This window comes from Elgaria multicarinata, chromosome 22 (genome assembly GCF_023053635.1).
Source record: "Elgaria multicarinata webbii isolate HBS135686 ecotype San Diego chromosome 22, rElgMul1.1.pri, whole genome shotgun sequence".
NCBI classification, from domain to species: domain Eukaryota; kingdom Metazoa; phylum Chordata; class Lepidosauria; order Squamata; family Anguidae; genus Elgaria; species Elgaria multicarinata.
The window spans coordinates 2309997-2329985 of NC_086192.1; the positions used below are offsets into that span (position 1 = coordinate 2309997).

Here is a 19989-nt window from a genome sequence, read left to right on the forward strand (position 1 = left end):
TGGTAGAATGTTTGTAGAAGTAAAAGCTGCATTACTCTTTTTAGTTATACTGATAAGGATTTTTCCTTACACAAGCAGAACTAGCTTTTGAACTCCTCAACAACTGATAACTCAGCTTGAGAAAGTAGCCGTGCAAGTTTACTCTCATTATCTTTCGTTGTGGTGGGGAGAGAGAAACATAACTGTAGCAAGTTTACCCAATAATGGCCCATGAAGGATATGGAGCAGCAATATGGACTCTAGATAAGCAGCTATCAAAGTTCCTCTATTACATAGCAGGAAAATAGAAATTATCAGCCTGTGACTTTTTTGTTTGTCAAAATATTGGCCTCCTTAGCTCAGCTGTTTCGGTTGGTGTAACTTCTTAGTTTACATGTACATCTCCTATGCATTGCCTGCTTGAATTGAGGGTAATTTTTAAGCAGTGATTATCTCAGGGACCGCATGTTCCCCCATCCAAACCTATCCGGTTTTAAGGTGAAGTTCTTTTTGTGTTGTTAAAGTCAGGCAATTGGTGACTGAGTCATGGGCCCTATCTAATGGAATGCCCTTCCAGGTTCTGTATTCCTGGCACCTGCCCGTGCAAAATTTTGGCACCAGGTGCAAATGTTTTTGTTCATCCAGGCGTTTTTAATTCTATATTTACGTGTGTGTATGTGTGTGTGTGTGTGTGTTTAATAGGTGCTCCTTCGAATTGTGGCTAAAATTCTTTCAGCATTGTGGCATAAAATGTTAAAATGGAGCTGGGTTTTGATTAGGCTGTTTATTCCACTGCTGTGCTGTTTTAATTTTGTATGATTATTTGTACTGTGGGCGGCTTTATCTTGCTTTTGATTGTGCTTACTGTTTACGTTTTCCATAAGCCATCTCTAACGCTTTTTGGAGAGTTTGAGACGCACGTTTCTTCAACAAAAGCAGTTCTTTGCTCTTGTTGAATGGGAAGCATTGTCTATGGTTAATGCACAATGCGGAGGTAAACTCTGCCTGATTGCTAACCATGGTTCTGAACCAAGCTAACCATGTCCTGCTTTGTGGGTCGCTGGTTGACAGCTGGTTGACCACAGTGTGAACAGAGCACTGAACTGGATGGACCCTTGGTCTGATCCAGCAGGGCTCTTCTTATGTTCTTAACTCTTGGTTAGCATTAAAATCGGCACAGATATAACATTAACTATAGTTCACTGTTGAACCTGAAAAGGAAGAGAGATCTCCCCTGCTCCTTTCTTAATTGGTGCGATCTAGTAAACGTTCACTAATGAGCCAACTTCACAACAGCTGAGGCTGCTGTCTAAGGACTGTGGCTGAGAACGTGGTGTCACTCCAGAATGGGGGCTGTTTTCACAGAGGAGCCTTTTGCTGAGAGGGCGCCTGCTTTGATATCTAGAGAGCGAGCTGCATGAGAGCTAGGCACTTTCTGTCTGGAGATGGAAATTGTCTATGTGCATGTACTTCATCTGCTTTCGGCTGCAGTCCTGTGCACACTTACCTGGGGAGAACGTCCCAGTGAATTCAGGAGGATTTACTTCTACGTAGACATGGATAGGATTGTGTTGTTTGCATGGCTTCAGTGGTGTTGAAACACTTTCTCATATGTGGGAAACAGGAAGTGTAAGCGGTGCCTGTCAACCAGAGGTCTCTGCTGCAAGTGTGGTGTAAAGGAAACGGATTGGGGTGCGTCTGAAAATAAGCAGCCTGTTGGTATAGTTTTCCAGATAACTGGAAAGACGGCTCAGGCTAGTCCCTTTGTTCTTAACTTCCTTAATTCATTTTTTTCTCACCTTAAGCGCCACACAATCCTGCTCTTTCATTTCAGTGTGCAGCTGCTGAAATAGAGCAAGCAGGCGGGGTGAAAAGCTTTCAAGAGAAACAGCTATGAATGATCAGTTAAATCTGATGCTTTCTCTCGCTTTCTCCCCCGCCAAGCTTTCTCAAACCTGTCACTTAACCAGTGAATAAGTAGAATGCTAACCTTAAGAGCCAGCATGGTTAGAGTGTTGGACTAGGATTGGGGTGCCCCGAGTTCAAATCTCACTCAGCCAGGAAGATTACTGGGCCAGTGATGTTTTCTTGTTGCCTAATCTACTTCACATGGTTGTTGTGAGGATAAAAATGGGCGGTGAGGGGAGAGGAAAGGTGGGATATAAATATGGAGCAGGCTTTCTCAACCTAGGGCCTTCCAGATGTGTTGGGCTAACTCCCCCAGCTTCCCCCAGCCAGCAAACTGGGAATTGTAGCCCAATACATCTGGAGGGAGCTAGGTTAGGGAAGGCTGATATAAGAACCGAAGAAGATTCCTGCTGGATTAGACCGAGGGTCCATCTAGTCCAGCATTCTTTCTGTGGAGTGTGATCTTCCAAAGCAATGCCTTGCTTCTATAAAAACGAGTCGTTTGCAGAGCATGGGGATGTGTTACAAACAACAAAAAGCTTTTGTCACTGTGGTACTAAAACCCACATAAGTTTACTTAGGCATTCAGACAGTGGTATATAGGTCTCCTCTGATCTGGTCAATGTGTTTTGGGACACTCCCATATCCTGTGCCAGTGACCAAATGTTGCTCTTTTGAAAGCCAAGAAGACTGAAGAGGAACCCATCAGATAAAAAATCTCTCCACAAAGATGCAAAAATGCTTTTGACTCCCCGGAAGAGAGAGAGAGAGAGACTGTGTGGTGATGGTTATGCTGGGTTCCTTTCGTCTAGACGTTCTGAAAGAGTGTGGCTGCTCTTCTCAGCATTCTGAGGTGCCAAATACGAAACTTTGCTGATGTTCACAATTCTGACTATTTCTCTTACAGAAAGCGGATATTTTCCAAGAAACCTTTGCCTTTTAAAGGTGTCATCGTTCATGAACCCTTTGCTCCCCATTTAAGGGTAATGGTCCTGATATCCTTGCTGACTTAATTTCCTCTCTTCCTCTCCTCTTGCTTGGATAAATGAGTTATCCCCGCTTGTTGAGAACTGCGATGATGTGAAGAGATTCTGCTGATGCAGAGAGGCCCCCTGAGCAGTAGCCGTCCAATTATTTCATCTTCCTTCCCTTTAAATCCCTTAGGTGGCATGCAGGACTATAACTATGTCTGGGCCAACTGCTTTGAGGTCACCTTTGAGCTTTCGTGCTGCAAATACCCTCCAGCTTCCCAGCTCGAGCAGGAATGGGAGAATAACCGGGAATCTCTTCTCACCTTCATTGAAAAAGTAAGGCCTCCTTGATTAGGGGTGACGACCCTTCCTCAGCTCCAGGGCAGAAATTCTGTTTCAGCGGTTCTTTAGGGGAGGGCCCTGACCTCCAGTGGTGGGTGGGGCCAAAGGCAACAGGGCAGGGCCAGAATACCAGCAATTTTTAGCTTAATGCTCTTACTGACAGTCATTACATCTTTGGTGAGACAATTAGAAGGGAGTGGGGAACCAAACAATTGGCAGCTGGAGGAAAAGGAGTGAAGTCTGGTTGTGGCCTTCTGGACCCCCAGGAGGCCTGGATTTGACCGTAGGGAGGTTTACCCCCCTCCCTGCCTGAAGTTCTGCACCCCTGTTTTGAGCCCTGTAGGTTGTGTCAATGGAGCATTTAGGTGCGTGACAGGAAGACTGAGATGGTAAATGCTTCGATCAGTCAGTTGTGTTGGAAGGTTAGGACCTCACTCATACTTTGGGGTGCTTCCCCCACCCACCCAGCCCCGGCGCTGTTTTCCTATCGGTTTGGAGTGTGCCAGAATTTCAACTGCTCGTCGGGCTCTTCTGACTCATAAATTGGACCGTGTTTATAAAAATGTTCTTACTGTCTTCAAAAGGACAAAAAAAATAAAATTACAGCAACCCAGAGCTTGAAATGATGAATAACAAATGAAATAAACAGACACATGATTGAGGCAATGTAACCTTTGGATGGCATTTAAAGAGAAGGAAACATCATTGATGCGTGTTTAATTTTGTTCCTGCTCCTAATTGCAAAAATAAACATTATTTTAAAAGGGGGAGATGACATAAGCCAGAGACATTCACTAATTAAGCCCAGGCCCCCTGTATACCAGTCATGATGTCCCTCGGCCTGTATCGTCTTTCTGTCTTGCACCTGCCAATTGCAATGGAGCTTCTGCTTTGCAGGCAGAAGGTCCCAGATTCAGTCCCCGGCATCTCCAGGTAGGGCCGGAAAACCCTGCCTGAAACCCTAGTGAGCTGCTGCCAGTCAGTACCAAAAATACTGGGATGGAAGGACTAAGGGTCTCACTCAGTACAAAGCAGCTTCCGATGACTAAGTTCGCAACTGTAGCAGCCACTGTGCTGAAGGTGCGATGCTGTTTGAAATAGTTTCTCCTTTGCATGAGCGATGTGTTCCTTGAAAATAGACAGGGCTCGTCTAATATTCCCATGCCGTATCAGCCTTATTTCAGCATCCATTTTGAGAGAGAAGCGAGCACAACGACCCCTGGAATTATTGCCCTTTACAAGGATGATAAAAAGTGCCTTCTGCTGTTCCTTTACGGAATTCTTCCGTCATATTTCTTTTGTTGCAGGGCTGAATGGCAGCCTCTGTTCTGTTGCAGCAGAGGGCCGTGTGGGACAGATGTGTTCTCTCGGAACGCAGAAAAAGAAACAGGAAAGCTGCAAGCATCGTTGACTAGTCTGCAGCAGCGTCTCACATTTTCAGGCCAACCGAAAGACTGACAGAGATGTGCTTTCTGTCTGTCCTACTAAACATTATGTAATTTGGGTCATAGAGTGCAATTCAGAAAAGCACAGGTGTATTGCTGAGTTATGTACCAGCCTCTGATTCTGTCGACCCAATGGAGGTGCGGCTGGGCTTGGTGCTTTTTAGAATTTGGTAGGCTGGCTCTGGGGCCAGCCTTTTCCAGCCTGATGCCTTCTTTATTACATTTGAGTCGTGCGTTTTTCTCCAGGGAGCCTAAGGTGGCCGACACAATCCTCTTCCTCTCTGTTTTATCCTTGCAACAACCGTGTGAGGCAGGTTAGGTTGAGAGTCAGTGATTGGCCTAAAGGCCACGCTAGCTTGGAATTATGGGAGTTGCAGTCCAACTCATCTACAGGGCACCAGGCTGGAGAAGGTCATATTATGTATGTCACTGCCAGATTTCCTTTCTGTCTAACTTTTTAAAAATAAACTTATTTATTTATTAATTGCATTTCTATAGTGCCCAAGAGCTGAAGCTTTCTGGGTGGTTCACAAAAATTAAAACCATCAAGTACAATTCAATGTATAAAACAAACCACAACCTGAAAACACAATATCAAAGCACGTTATAAAAGCACAACCAGGATAAAACAGAGATCGTTTGCCTGCCAGCCTAATAGTGCAATATCTACCTTTCTTGGGGGTAGTGACTTGGTGTTTGTAAAGCACTCTTAGCAAGAAATTAGCAGCTGCTTATTGCGGAGAGGAAAAAATGCAGCCATCGTCTTTAATCTACTTCATGTTTAAATCTCTGCAGGTCCACATGGGGGTGAAAGGATTTGTGCGGGATTCGGTCACTGGGGCTGGCTTGGAGAACACGACCATCGCTGTGGCTGGCATCTCTCACAACGTCACAACCGGCCAGTTTGGCGACTATCACAGGCTGTTGGTGCCGGGCACCTACAACATCACAGCCGCCGTCATGGGGTAAAGTCTTTGGTGCAGGCACGGATGTGTCCTTTGTCTTGGCGCAGCTGCTTCTAGCTGGAAGCTGCTTTCCTGAGACAGTAGAAGCCGTTCTTGCTGCCTGGCCTCGTTTTGCCAAGGACAAAGCAGGAGCTGCCACTCGCTCACCCTGCGTATGCAAGCACAAGCGTCAGATAGGGCATGCACAAGGGCAAGAACGGGGTGGGAGCATCTTAACTTGTTCAGTGCCATGATCATGGAGTATTATCCCTACCCTTAGCGCTGCTTTGTTAAAGTAATGGCGGAGAAGGTTTCAGAGCTGCTATTCCTCAGGTCTGATGGGAAGCTGTTGCTGCCGAGCGAACAGAGTAGGGCTTTGAGTTCAGATCTCCAGTTGGACATGGGAAAACTCACTCAGCAGACTCCGGGCAAGTTGTCCTCTTTCGGCCTCAGTTTCCCATCTGTGGAATGGGAACAACGCTGAAAATGAACGAAAGATAAATACTTTGCAGGGTAAAATCGCTACGTATGTGACTTAACAGCACAAGTGTGTTTACTTGTTAGCAAGTCCCGCTGTGTCCAAGTGGGCTTTGTTTCTAGTAAGCCCGTGCATAAAGTTGCAGTCTTAAAGTAGTTATGTTTGGGAGGGAGGGCATCTTTACCCCTGTGCTCTCTTCTTTGTGGTGATGGAAAGATTTTCCTGGGTAGGGTCAATAGAAAAGCTACCTTTTTGGCACTTTTCCATCTTTGTACCATGTGGTAATGGAATTTAGGTTGCCATTATTTAGTCTTCTCCCAGGCCGGGCTGAGATAACTTCAAACTGAAGGTAGCTTCTTGCCTGTTCTCCCACCCTTCAGCTACCTGCCAGTCACCATAGAGAACGTTGACGTGAAAGAGGGGAACGCCACCGTAGTGGACTTCTCCTTACAACCAACGATAACAGTGCCAGCCTCCGACCCCACTCAGGACACGCCGGTAGCTGTCACAGACCCTGTCACCAATGCTACGAATATGACCACTGCCGACGTAGCGATCCCTGCCCACCCGGTGATCCAGCCGGAGGATTTCCGCCATCACCACTTCCCCGACATGGGGATCTTCCTGAGGAAATACGCCACCGAATACCCAAACATCACTCGCCTCTACTCGGTGGGCAAGTCGGTGGAGCAGAGAGAGCTGTACGCGATGGAGATATCAGATAATCCAAGCATCCACGAAGCAGGTAACGTCTTTAGCACACGTCTCACCTCCTGCTTCCATGCTCGTGTCGTAGAGGAAGCTTTGGAGCAGAAAGCCCACCAGTGCCTTCGATGGGGAGGGGGCAGCCACTGAAGAACCGCTGGCATGAGTGAAATAGCAGCAGAAGCTCCAGGCTCTCTCGCTGAAAGTACAAGTGAAGGCATTTAGCTAGGCTGTATTTTTTAATATCGTGGCGCAGGAGGAGGCTCATTCATACGGTTGCTCCTACAGAAAACACTGCAGGCAGTAGCCCTAAACATTTAGCTCCCGTCATCTGTACACCGCAGACTGATTCCATGCTGGGAGGACTGGTCGTCCACGTTCAGTCCCATTTGCTTTAATTCTCATGATTTTTCATTCATCTTCTTGTTCGTATATCATACAACGTAACGTCAAGCACTCGACAAAAAGATCTTCCCATTTCCTTCGACCTCTTTCTCAAATCCTGTGTAGCTGGTTCCCCTTGAGCCTTTCCTCCTGTTTTGCTGCTCTGTCTATTTTCAGTGGTGCCCTCCTTTTTCCGTTCTCTCGCTAAATGCAAAGTATTACCTGTAGGAAGCCTCAGGTGAGTAGAGGCCCGGATCCGTTTGCTGGTTTATCCATGAACAGTTTGGTTACGTGTTGCCTGCTGCCAAGGAAGGGACTAGCTGAAGCTTTATGATTACTTCATAGAATCATAGAATAGCAGAGTTGGAAGGGGCCTACAAGGCCATCGAGTCCAACCTCCTGCTCAATGCAGGAATCCACCCTAAAGCATCCTTCTTGCATGCCTCTCTCTCTCTCTCTCTCTCTCTCTCCCTCTCCCTCCCTCCCTCCCTCCCTCCCTCCCTCACTGTGTGTTTTCACGTTCTTGAATTTGCAAGACTTGAGGTTTCCCAGCTGCGATGCCTCATCCTGAGACAGCTCAGTTGAACACTTCGATTTTTGGTTCTCCATCCAGGTGAGCCGGAGTTCAAGTACATCGGGAACATGCACGGCAACGAAGTGGTGGGCAGGGAGCTGCTCCTGAACCTCATCGAGTACCTCTGCAAGAACTACGGCACCGATCCTGAAGTAACCGACTTGGTCCAGAAGACGCGGATTCACATCATGCCATCCATGAACCCCGATGGCTATGAAAAATCCCAAGAAGGTACTATGAGTTCTCTTGGTTCATGCTTCCACCAGGGGCTTTGGGAAGACTTTTCTGAGTCAAGTCGTCAGCTTCTTCACATCCCATGACCTAGTTTTTAACCACAACCTGCATGCTGAATCCGCTTTCTTTTTTGCTCTACTGTATCAGAATTTCTCTTCTCATCTTTCTTGTATCCTTTCATTCTCCTAAACCAGTCCCTAATGCAATGTATTCCATTTGTCTCCTTTTCTTTATATTTATTTATTATGTATTTTATTTGATTTATATCTCACTGTTTTTCCTCCAAGGAACCCAAAATGGCTTACATGGCCTTCCTCCTCTCCATGTTATGCTCACAACAACCCTGTGACTGGTCAATGACTGGCCCAAAATCACTCAATGAGCTTCCTGGCTGAATGGGAACTCGAACCGGGATCTCCCAAGTCCCAGTCCAACACTGTACAAACGTGCAAGGATTTAATGCAGCCTACTTCCTCAAAAGCTCCTGGCATTTAATATACTCAAAGAATTCTTTCTGGAGTACCTACTAATACCCACCCCCTGGTTATGATGCCGTCTGTGCCTTCATACTTGAAGTCTGCAAGGTGCACATGAGAAAGAGAGGGAAAGGGTTGGGTTTTTACCGGCCATTTAAATATAGCAGTGGAAGGAGCAAGCCCTAATATCCTATGTATGTTTAGACAGAAAAAGCCCTACAACTTGTAGCATGGCTGGCTGGGGAATGCTGGGAGCTGTAGGACTTTTGCACCCTAAGTTAATCGGGCTTTGGCCCCGTTGAAATCACAGGGACTAAAACATCACTGGATCCAGCAGCATGTTAGACTCGCTGTAGGGAGCAGCAAATAAAAACAGACGGAGGATGTGTTCTTGATTTTCTGGAGGCCAACAGCACCAGAGGAGCAGATAGCACAGATGGGAAGAAGAGCAGATATTCATCAAAATGCGAGCAAGGGACTAGAGAGGTTAGGTAAAGGAGAATGACACACACACCCTGAAATACTATCGTTAGGGCAGCCAGCCCACTCCTTGTGGCAAGGGAACAGTTCATTCTACTTGCAGACTTGCAGCTGTGTCACACGTCCACAGCCAGAGACCTGTTTGACAAGGACAGGCTTCATGCCCAAACAGTAGCTCTTTCATTTATTTGACTGCACCTTTCTAGTTGAAGATCCATCTAGTGCGATTGATGGTTTGATTGGCGGGGATATTTATAATGGCTTGTCCCCAAGCCGCATTGCCTCTCCCTATGTGGCGACAAGAGTCACGTGCCTTGAGCGCTGCAGCATGAGGAAAATGGTTTTGTTCTTGCGGAGACAGAGCAGGCCTTTACAGAACCTGTAAACCCTCTGATATGGAAGGAAAACAGTTTTCACTTAGCGGTTCCTGTCTCTGTTAGGTAGAGGAAGAGCAGAGTAGGGATACAGGGAACAGCCCCTTTGCCCACTGAACTCGGGAGTGCAATTCGATGAACCGCAGACGGGTTGTGAACTCAGAGGGCTGCGTCTCTTTCCTCAGGAGACGCATTGGGGACTGTTGGCAGGAACAACAGCAACAACTATGACTTGAATCGGAACTTCCCCGATCAATTCTTCCAAATCACCGACCCGCTGCAGCCAGAGACGATCGCTGTCATGAACTGGCTGAAGAACTACCCCTTTGTACTGTCTGCCAACTTGCACGGAGGTAAGAGGGGCACAGGCGGGCCTGTACTGAGAACCCAGCACACTTTCATCCTAGTGGTAGAATTGCCCTGGGGGAGCGCTGCTGCTCCCTTCAGGCAAAGCTTAAGCAAAGGGCCACTAAGTGCCTTCTATACGTTTATCTTTTATCTCAGGGGCCATTGCACGAAAGGCCCTGAGGAATAGTCCAGTGGCAGCATTCATAGAGCATCTTGGTTGGATTTTTCTTACTCCTGTACCCTGTGTTTTGAGGCCTTCTTGGTTGATGATACATGGGGGGGTGGGGGGAATCCCAAATGGCTAAGCAAAACCTCGTTACAGTTTCTTCAAATTTTGTTGAGTTACTAGTAATTGCCTTCCAGCTAGGAAAGCTTCCCTAAGCTGCCTGACTGCCACGGCTGCAAAATAAGGGCACTCTCTCTTTCAAAGCGGAATTCTGTAGCTGTGACTGCTGGCCAAGGACAACTGTAATTCACAGCCTGTAAAGAAACCATTACATTCAGCACCAGAGCTTCTCAACAGCTCTTTCAGAATTCAGATCTTCCTTTCTTGTTTCTTTGTGTGCACTGTCCAGGGGACATTTTCCCCTGTGCTGCCTCTTGTTTTTTTAAGGGCAAGTTACATGCAGGCGCGCTGTCTTGCTGTCTCTTAAACTAGATGCATTCCAGTAGGTGGTTTGTCTGCCGTGAAAACTTGTTTGTTGTCATTATTTACCTGGCTTAGTCTTGTGGCTAATTCTTGAGCCTGGGAAAATAAAACCAGCTTCTTCTCCGGCGTGTTAGTAAAACGGCTGCCTTCTGTGCTAGGATTACTTGCTCCATGGAGATTAAACCCTGAAAAGTTGTTTTTCTTTTTTCTCCTGTGCAGGCTCTTTAGTGGTGAACTACCCCTACGACGATAACCGGCAAGGAATTGCCAAGTACAGTCGATCCCCTGATGACAGTGTCTTCCAACAACTTTCTCTTTCCTACGCCAAGGTAAAGTTTCCCCCAAATGTCCTTGAGGGATCCTGAAATCTTGTAAATGCTTTTGAGATCGAGCTCTTTGTAAGGAAATCTGGTGCTTATGAGGAATAGGCGTGTGTTTGCAAGACTTTGATTGGCCATCTTCAGCTTCTACAATATTGCATAGCATGCTATTTCATGGTAATATTGAAATACCAGCCTGTTTTTTCTTTGTATTGTTTATTAGGTTGCACGTCCAAGATAGACTGGGTTCAGACAACACGCTAACCAATGGTGGTTTAAATAGTCAGCGGTTGGTTATTTAACCCATCATGGGTTATCGTGTTGTGTGGAGGGAGTTTTTTTTAACCAACAGTTCGTCATTTGGCCAAAATAACCAACACTGTGCAGAATTGGCTCTTTGAACCACCATTGGTTATCGTGTTGTGTGGAGGGCACTGTTGGGTATTTCCTCTGCCACCTTTGGTTATTTCGTCAGCCACGGAGTCTCAAGGCAAGAGCAGTCAAAGTGGTGGCACTGGCAGGGTAGATTTCCAGCAGCAATGGCTGATGGGATACTAGCGGGAAGACTAAGGGTGGGGAGAGGGCAGGGGATGAGTGAGCCCACTCAGCATGGACTAATGCTGGCCCTAATCCACACCATGGTTGATTATTATCATGTTGTGTGGGGAGTACCCCCTAGAGAAACAACTGTCGAGTGGATTATTATCCCACCATTGATGAGCATGTTGTCTGAACACAGCCATGATCTGGAGAGGAAGAAAGAGCAATATGATTTGATCATTATTTGATATGAGCGAAATAAAAATGGCCTTTCCAGATGGCTTGTTCTTTGCACAATGCCTTGTGGTCTGAGTTTTTCCACTTGTGGAAGAAAAAGTTTGCCCTGATGGCTTTGCCTGTAGTTCTTGCCCCCAATTCTGTTTTCTCATACACTTGCACCAATAAGTGTAAAAGAGTGTAGCGGGCAGGGTCAAATGAGGTCTGGGAGGCTGGTTTAAATCCTCACTCAGCTTCCTGGGTGACACTTTCAGCCTAACCTATCTCAAAGGGTTGTTAGGATAACGTCGCAGGGGAAGGGGGCGGGATTTTATGTTGCCTTGGAGGACAGCTGGGATAAAAATGTAGCAGTTCATCACTCCTCCTGATTTTTAAAGATCGACAACAACAAAACTCCGGATTTGTCATTCATTTTTTCAAAGTAACTTGAGTAACCCACTTTGTGGTCGAAGGCTGACATGCAAATTTTATAAGCTAATTGCTTGGAGGATAGGACTTGTCTATTTGAGGACCTGAATTCAGGAGCCTGCGTTACGAACAAGGCCGCTCATAAACAGGCGCACCTTAATGCCGTCTTGTTTTGCAGTGCGAATCTCCAAGTGCAGCATATAACATTAAGCATTAAACCTGGCAGTGCTGGGAAATCCAGGTTTCATAGCTGGTCATCCCTTGTCCTTTCAGGAGAACACGCTGATGTTCCGAGGCCACCCATGTGAAGACATGTATCCTGAGGAGAAATTCTCCCATGGCATCACTAATGGCGCAAGATGGTATAACGTCCCAGGTAAAGCATCCAGCAGCCGCATCCTCTTGACTTCTGTTTTGTAAAGGTTGTGCACAGCTAAGCCGTTACATCATGCTTACGCCACTCTTACACCTGGGTGTAAATGTTTAGAACAGAGCAGTTCTACACTTTCCCTTGCTGCCTCCCCTTCCTGACCTTCCCCCATTCTTATTTATTTATTTATTTAAAACATTTCTTGGCTGCCTTTCAGGGCAGAAGCCCTCACAAGGCGGCTTACAACAATAATTTGCTCTTCTCTTACGTTGTGGATTTGTTTTATGTTTACAAACACAAACAAGAGTTTACTGGAACAAGTATTTTTAAATTAAAGATAATCCTGCTCAGATTTCCCCATGTCTCTGAAGTTTGGGCTGCCTTTTACCTAATTCTAGGGCAGCTGTCCACAACCTGGGGCCCTCCCGATGTGTTGGACTACAACTCCCAGCATCCCCCCGCCAGCTAAAAGTGGTATTCCAACACATCTGGAAGACACCAGGTTGAGGAAAGTTGCTCGTCTGTCCTACAACATTATTCTTTTGTTCTTTTCTCCCAGACTCAGGCCCACATCCTGCAGTTAGAATCCCAGTTCTCTGTGCTAAATTCTGGGCTAAAAGTTGCCGTTCCTTTGGCCACACAGACCATTGTTAAGCAAGAGGCTTCAGGTGTCTCTTTTGATCTCCTTGTTTCAGGTGGCATGCAGGACTGGAATTACTTAAACACAAATTGCTTTGAAGTGACCATCGAGCTGGGCTGTGTCAAATACCCGAAGGCTGAGGAGTTGCCCAAGTATTGGGAGCAGAACCGCAGGTCTCTGTTGCAGTTCATCAAACAGGTGAGGTTTGTGCTGCCCTCTTTGCGGGCAGGGGACAGTGACGCAAGAAACGCTGTGCTGTCCGGCGCAGCTGTGTCCAGCTGCTTCTGCATCGAGTTGTAAGCATCTCGTCTTGTTTTATTGCCGCAAGGAGCCCTGCTGCAACTGTCTCTTTTGCCTTGATTCGGCAGCTTGTTGGCATGAAGAACTGAAAACAGCGAGGTTCCTTCTCTCCACAATTTTCGAAGCCAAGCTAACCTTACTATGTCTGGCATTTTTGGTGTTTGGTGCCCTGTGGCAAAACTACAATGCCAGTATCTGACTAGCCCAGCTTTCCGCATCCTGGGGCCCTCCAGATGTTTTAGATTACAAATACAACTCCCAGCAGCCCCAGGCAGTACATCCAGTGGTCAGGCCTACTGGGTGTTGTAGTCCCGAACATCTGGAAGGCACCATGTTGTGGAAGGCTCAACTAATCTCTGCCCCATACTGAAGAATGCCACAAACATGCTGGGGAATGTGTCCTTGGCAGCATTTTCCTTTATAATCTCATTGTCCGGCAGGCTGCATCTCCTGCTGTTCTCCCTTTTGGCTTGCTATCTTTGAGAGAAATGAGCAAGACACAACTCACTTGCGTATCTGAAAGTTCACTCCGGCTATACGTCACTGTGGTTGTGTGGATCTTCTTAGCATTCTGATGGTTTGGTGACTTTTCCAGGAGTCTCTTCAGAGCCAGAGGGAGAGACTATCCCAAAGATGTACAAGAGCCGTTACCTCTTATTTATGCCGTCTTATATGTAATGTTTCAATCACTTGCCCGCCATGCTTAGGAATGGGCAGGCTAGAAGGCGTACATATAAATAAGGCTTCTTGTTTATTCCAAAGCTTCTGGACGCGAAGGGTTTCTCATACACTGAAGTTGGGGGCACTTTCTTGAGGAAAAACACAACCTTAGCAGGATTTATCTATCCCCCTACCTACAAAGAGCATTCCCCCCCCCGATGGATTTGGACATGGAAGAACAAAGACCAGCTGTGTGTGCGTTCGGACACAGTAGCCGGCTGAGCCTGGTTTTGGAATCTCAACCTCCTCCCTTTCCTCTTCTAGGTTCACCGAGGAATCAAAGGCTTTGTGTTGGATGCCAAAGATGGACGGGGCATCTTAAACGCGACAATTGGTATCGCCAGCGTGGATCATCCCGTCTCCACCTACAAGAGCGGCGACTATTGGCGCCTGCTGATCCCAGGCATGTACAAAGTTACAGCATCTGCTCGAGGGTGAGTGTTGCGGCTTTTGCGTTTCTCACATCCCCCTCTCTTCACCTGGAGCTGCTTTCTTAGGTTGGCTTTCTTAGGTTGGCTGACGACTAAATAAACTCTCCTCCTTACGGAGCTTACTTTCCTTTTGCTCATCACAGGATAGTTCTGTCTGCCGCCACCTCTTGGTGTTACAGACTCAGACCAGCGCACTCAGCCCAACGTTGTCACTGCCAGAGCAATTCCTGTTTCTTCATAGCAGTAATCAAAAGTGGCTTTCTCCAAAGTAGATTTTGTGTCTCAGGGATTAAAAAAGCTCTCTTTGTCATATGGTGTCGAAACTCATCCTGAGCTCCTAGGGTTTGAAAACCCAGGTAGATGCTCTGGAGCCGATACATAGAATCAAAGAATCGTAGAGTTGGAAGGGGCCTATAAGGCCATCCAGTCCAACCCCCTACTCAATGCAGGAATCCACCCTAAAGAATCCCTGACAGATGGTTGTCCACCTGCCTCTTGAAGGCCTCTAGTGTGGGATAGCCCACCACTTCCCTAGGTCACTGGTTCCATACAGTTACGGTCACTGTATTTGTCAAGCTACTCAGGGGCTGTTTTCATCTCAGGCTTTTAAAATATTCCGGCTCCCTTTCATGACCTTTATCGAGAGTGACTGAATTCTAGCCTTTAGCACCGTCTGCTGGCCGGATCGCGACTTGCGCCTTCCCTTCCCGGCATAGCCTCCCTAACTGGTTTATTTCTCCATTTGAACACATCAGCTGACCCTTCAGAGCAGGCTGGTTGAGAGATTTGCGGCAATTTCACCCCCTTGGGTCATGGCACGCAATAAGAAAGATAACCAACCTAGGTAGTAGCTGTTACCTTGTCCTCTTATTGCAAGGGTGGTGAAACGGCCCAGGAGGCGGAAAATGTAATGTCTTTTAAACGCCTCCTAAAAACATATCAATTTAAACAAGCCTTCCCTGGACTGTAAGCACCCACACATTCCCTTGGACACTGTTTGGATCTTGTTCTCACTCGGAATTGCTCTGTCTTGGACTTTTCTGCTGCTGACTTTCCTTTGTCAGATCATCATCTAGTTTCTTTCATGATTACTCATAATCCTCCTCCTTCACATCCTGTTTCTCGCTCTTCTCGTGACTTTCAATCTATCAATTATGAGGCTTTTTCTCAGTCTCTAGCCTCCTCTCTTCCTTCTGTCTTTTCGGCTGTCTCCTTGGACTCAGCTGTCTCCTTCTTTAATTCCTCCTTATCCTTAACTCTTGATAATCTTGCTCCATCTACAACTCGGATAGTTCGTCCTTCTCAGCCCCAACCATGGCTCACCTCTTTCATCCGCTACCTTCGTTCTTGTTCCCAGGCAGCTGAACGCCTTTGGCGTAGGACCAGGGACTTGTCGAACTTTGTCCATTACAAATTTGTACTCTCCTCTTTCTCTTCTGCTATTTCCTTGGCTAAACAACAGTATTACTCACTGTTGATCCAGTCAAATGCTACACATCCTCAGCGGCTCTTTGCGTCCTTCAATTCTCTTCTGAAGCCTAATCCACCATCTCTCCCCGCCTCTCTGTCTGCTAATAACTTTGCCTCTTTTTTCAATGCTAAATCCAAACTATTTGCTCTGATCTTGCCAGCTCTGCTCATCTTCCAGTTCCTGTTCCTCATCTGTCAGTTCCTCCTGCAAATTTCTCTGTATTCCCTTCGGTCTCAGCTGATGAACTGTCTAGAATACTGCGCTCTTCGAAGCCTTCCACTTGTTCTCGTGATCCGATTCCTTCTCGAGTCTTTATTAATCTTATCCCTGCTATCCTCCCTTCCTTGCTTCATATTATTAATTTTTCTTTGTCCTCTGGTTCATTTCCTTCTGCTTTTAAACATGCTACAGTCTCTCCTATTCTCAAGAAACCTACTCTTGATGTGCTTTCTCTGTCTAACTACCGACCTGTCTCTTTGTTGCCTTTTGTTTCAAAGATCCTGGAGCGTGTGGTCTACTCTCGTCGTCTTGATTTTCTTTCTAGTAACAATGCTCTGGATCCTTTTCAATCTGGATTCCGTCCTTTGCATTCCACTGAAACAGCCCTTACTAAGATTACCAATGATCTTCTTATTGCCAAGTCTAAAGGCCTTTATTCTGTTCTTATTCTCCTGGATCTTACTGCAGCCTTTGACACGGTTGATCACGATCTTCTTTGGATTCCCTTCATGACCTCGGATTTTGTGGCTCCGTCTATAACTGGTTTGCCTCCTATCTAGCGGGTCGCTCTTTCAGCGTGTTGGCTAATGGCAGCTCGTCTTCTTCTTTTCCCCTTTCAGTAGGGGTTCCGCAAGGCTCGGTGCTTGGCCCGTTGTTGTTTTCTTTATACATGTTGTCCTTGGGTAATCTTATTCAATCTCATGGTCTCCAATATCATCTGTATGCCGATGATACACAATTATATCTTTCATCTCCAGAACTTTCTCCTGATGTTCATGATCATGTCTTTCAGATATCTCAGCTTGGTTGCTTCATCGTCGTTTGAAACTTAATATGACAAAGACTGAATTGCTTGTTTTTCCTCCTAAACCTTCTCCTCATCTCTCATTCTCTCTTACTGTCAATGATGTTACACTTACTCCAGTCAAGGAAGCTCGTAGTCTTGGCTTTATGTTTGATTCCTCACTCTCCTTTATTCCTCATATTGAGGCAGTAGCTAAATCCTGTCAATTTTTCCTGTATAATATTGCCAGGATTCAATCGTTTTTGTCTGTCTCTTCTGCCAAGACTCTTGTTCATGCATTGGTTATTTCTTGGTTGGACTACTGCAACCTTCTTCTCACTGGCCTTCCTTCTTCTCACATCAGTTCGTTGGTTTCTGTTCACCACTCTGCTGCTAAGATCATCTTCTTGGCTCGCCGCTCTGACCATGTTACTCCACTTCTGAAATCTCTTCATTGGCTTCCAATTCACCTCAGAATCCAATATAAACTTCTCCTGTTAACCTACAAAGCTTTTCACAGTCTAGCTCCTTCCTATCTTTCCTCTCTCATCTCACACTATTGCCCCGCTCGTGCTCTTCGCTCCTCTGATGCCATGTTTCTTACCTGCCCAAGGGTCTCTACTTCCCTTGCTCGGCTTCGTCCATTTTCTTCCGCTGCCCTTTACGCCTGGAACGCTCTTCCAGAACATTTGCGAACTACAAGTTCAAACGCAGTTTTTAAAGCTCAGCTAAACCCTTTTCTTTTTTCTAAAGCTTTTAAAACTTGATTTTGATCTGACTTTTATACTGTTAGTTTTACTCTACCCTGTGCCTGTTTGGTGCCTTCTCTTCCCCTCCTTATTGTTTTATTATGATTTTATTAGAATGTAAACCTATGCGGCAGGGTTTTGCTATTTTATTGTTTTACTCTGTACAGCACCATGTACACTGATGGTGCTATATAAATAAATTAATATTAATAATAATAATAATAACAGGGCTGCCTTCCAGTGGTTGGCAAATTCATATGTCTCCCCCTCCCTCCCCCCCTCGCTTTTTGGAAGGTATATTTCAGAAACAAAGATGGTGGAAGTTGGAGATAAATTCGCCACGCAGGTCAACTTTACTTTGACTCGGAAAGACGCCAAAGTGGAAGAGGGGACAGTCCCAGATGTCAATATGACTGACATGGATGGCCCCGTCACCAAGGACTTTGAAACCCTGATCAAAGACCTTTCCGCTGAGAACGGCTTGGAACGCCTCCTGCTGACTTCCTGGGCGGACGTCCAGCCGTCCCGTTACCGACCCTACAATGACCTGTCTATGTTCCTCAGAGGCTTGAACTTGAATTATCCGCAGATCACAAACCTGTCCAGGTAGGTACTGCTGCTGGGTTCTCGTGGGCCTTGTTAGTTCAGGAGAAATAACCGCTATATTATAGCAGTGAGCCACCTGAAAGAAGTACATGAAAAGCTTGGTCTGAAAGGCTGCTTACCTATGGGTGTATATCTGTATGTACTCCATGCTGAAAATCCCAGACAACCCAAATTTGGTGCTGAGAACCATTGGATAGTATACATCCTACAAATAGATTTTGTAACTTTTCTTTCTTTGCATTTTTCTGCTTTTGAGAAGCGTGGAGAGAAGCAATGAGTTATGCAGGGACTTGAGTTCCGTGCTGGCTGGGGGATGCTGGGAGTTGTAGTCCAACACACCTGCAGGGCACCAGGTTGGAAAAGGCTGTTTTGCAGACTCTTTGGCCTCTGGGGCTTTGACCACATGTTTTCAAGCCTATCCGTGTAGCCGTAAGGGCCAGATGCTCTGTTTAAAACCAAAGCTGAGAATCTCAGAAAACAGGATTTTGTGACCAAGCAGGCTGCATATTCTGTGTTCCTATGAGGGTGCGTTTATCCACCATTACCACCACCCCAGCTAGCCCAGCGGGTTGAAAACAGCAAGTCTTGTGAGCTCTTCCGAAAGGTTTACGAGGAACGCAAGGGACGCAGAAGTCTTAAACCTGGCAATGTGGAAACAGATCCAGCTTGTCCCTTGCTTTTCTGAGTGAGAATATCTAGGAATAAGTGGGGATGTTTGAATTTGCTTTGAACACGGTATAGCAGAAGGGGGAAAAATATATCTTATAAATAAAAATTAAATGCTTGGGAGAATTTGGGTGAATTTCTCACAATGCAGGTTTTGCGTGAGAAATCGGCAAATTCCCAGTGAGTTTGCCGATTCTGCCTCACTTGCTGTGCGATGCCTTAGTATTCCTGGAAACGGTCTGTTTCCAACTTCCACAGCGGTTGTAGCTGCAGGGCTAAAGCCGCTGCTGCTCCTGCTGAAAACCCGACCCGGCAGCACTTCCGCCTCTTGTGTTTTTGGCAGCTTGGGGCAAAGTCGCGAGTTCCGCCACATCTGGTCTCTGGAAATCTCCAACAAGCCCAACAAATCTGAGCCGGAGGAGCCAAAGATCCGCTTCGTTGCTGGCATTCACGGCAACGCTCCGGTCGGCACTGAACTGCTCTTGGCCCTAGCGGAGTTTCTCTGCATGAACTACAAGAAGAACCCGGCTATCACAAAGGTAAGTCCCTCGGTTTGTTCTGCGGCTTCTGGCAGGGCCAGGGTGGGTGAGCATCGATGTCTCCATCACCACGTCTGGTGCGTCATGGGATATCGGAGTGTAGTCCAGGGATGTGTCAGAGACCCGTGGGAAGCGAGTGTCTCGGGTAGTTCAAAGAGAAGTTGAGTGCAAAGCTTGCCGAGTTCCACTTGGTCAGACTCCGCTACTAAGAGGGGAAAAGAGAGCTATGGTTTTTATGGTGAAGTATTATTATTATTATTTATTTACTTAGGACCTTTTCTTCCTCCGCTCCCACTGTGGAATGGCCTGCTGGGAGAGATTCGCAACTTAACAGTCTTTCCAAATTTGAAAAAAACTATAAAGACTCATCTCTTCCGGCAGGTCTGCCCAGTTGAATTTTAAAACGTCTGGCTGTTATTTTAATAATGTATTAATTTTATATGTTTTTAATCAGTTTTATATATTTTATAGTATTTTTATATTTGATGCGGTTCCCCGCCTTGATCCAGAGGGAGAGGCGGGTAAGAAATAAATATAATTTAATTTAATTTATATACCGTTCCATAGCTGAAGCTTTCTGGGAAGTTTACAAAGATTGAAACGTTGAACATTGAAGAAAAATAGATAATACAAAATTTAAAAACCATTAAAAAAAAGCATAAAAACATAAAAAGCATTCAAAACAACTATTCTGGGGT

General features: G+C 46.1%; 1 protein-coding gene across 1 annotated transcript in view; it reads left to right on the forward strand.

Annotated features, from left to right (window-relative positions):
* The window catches only part of CPD (carboxypeptidase D), a 37494-nt gene that overhangs the window by 7295 nt on the left and 10210 nt on the right, over positions 1-19989 (forward strand). Inside the window, exons 3-13 of the mRNA XM_063146687.1 lie at positions 3052-3194; positions 5441-5610; positions 6448-6812; positions 7770-7961; positions 9480-9647; positions 10511-10620; positions 12070-12172; positions 12862-13004; positions 14091-14260; positions 17775-18086; positions 19096-19291. Of these exons, the coding sequence (XP_063002757.1) occupies positions 3052-3194; positions 5441-5610; positions 6448-6812; positions 7770-7961; positions 9480-9647; positions 10511-10620; positions 12070-12172; positions 12862-13004; positions 14091-14260; positions 17775-18086; positions 19096-19291 (2072 nt within the window). The remainder of the gene's footprint in view (positions 1-3051; positions 3195-5440; positions 5611-6447; positions 6813-7769; positions 7962-9479; positions 9648-10510; positions 10621-12069; positions 12173-12861; positions 13005-14090; positions 14261-17774; positions 18087-19095; positions 19292-19989) is intronic.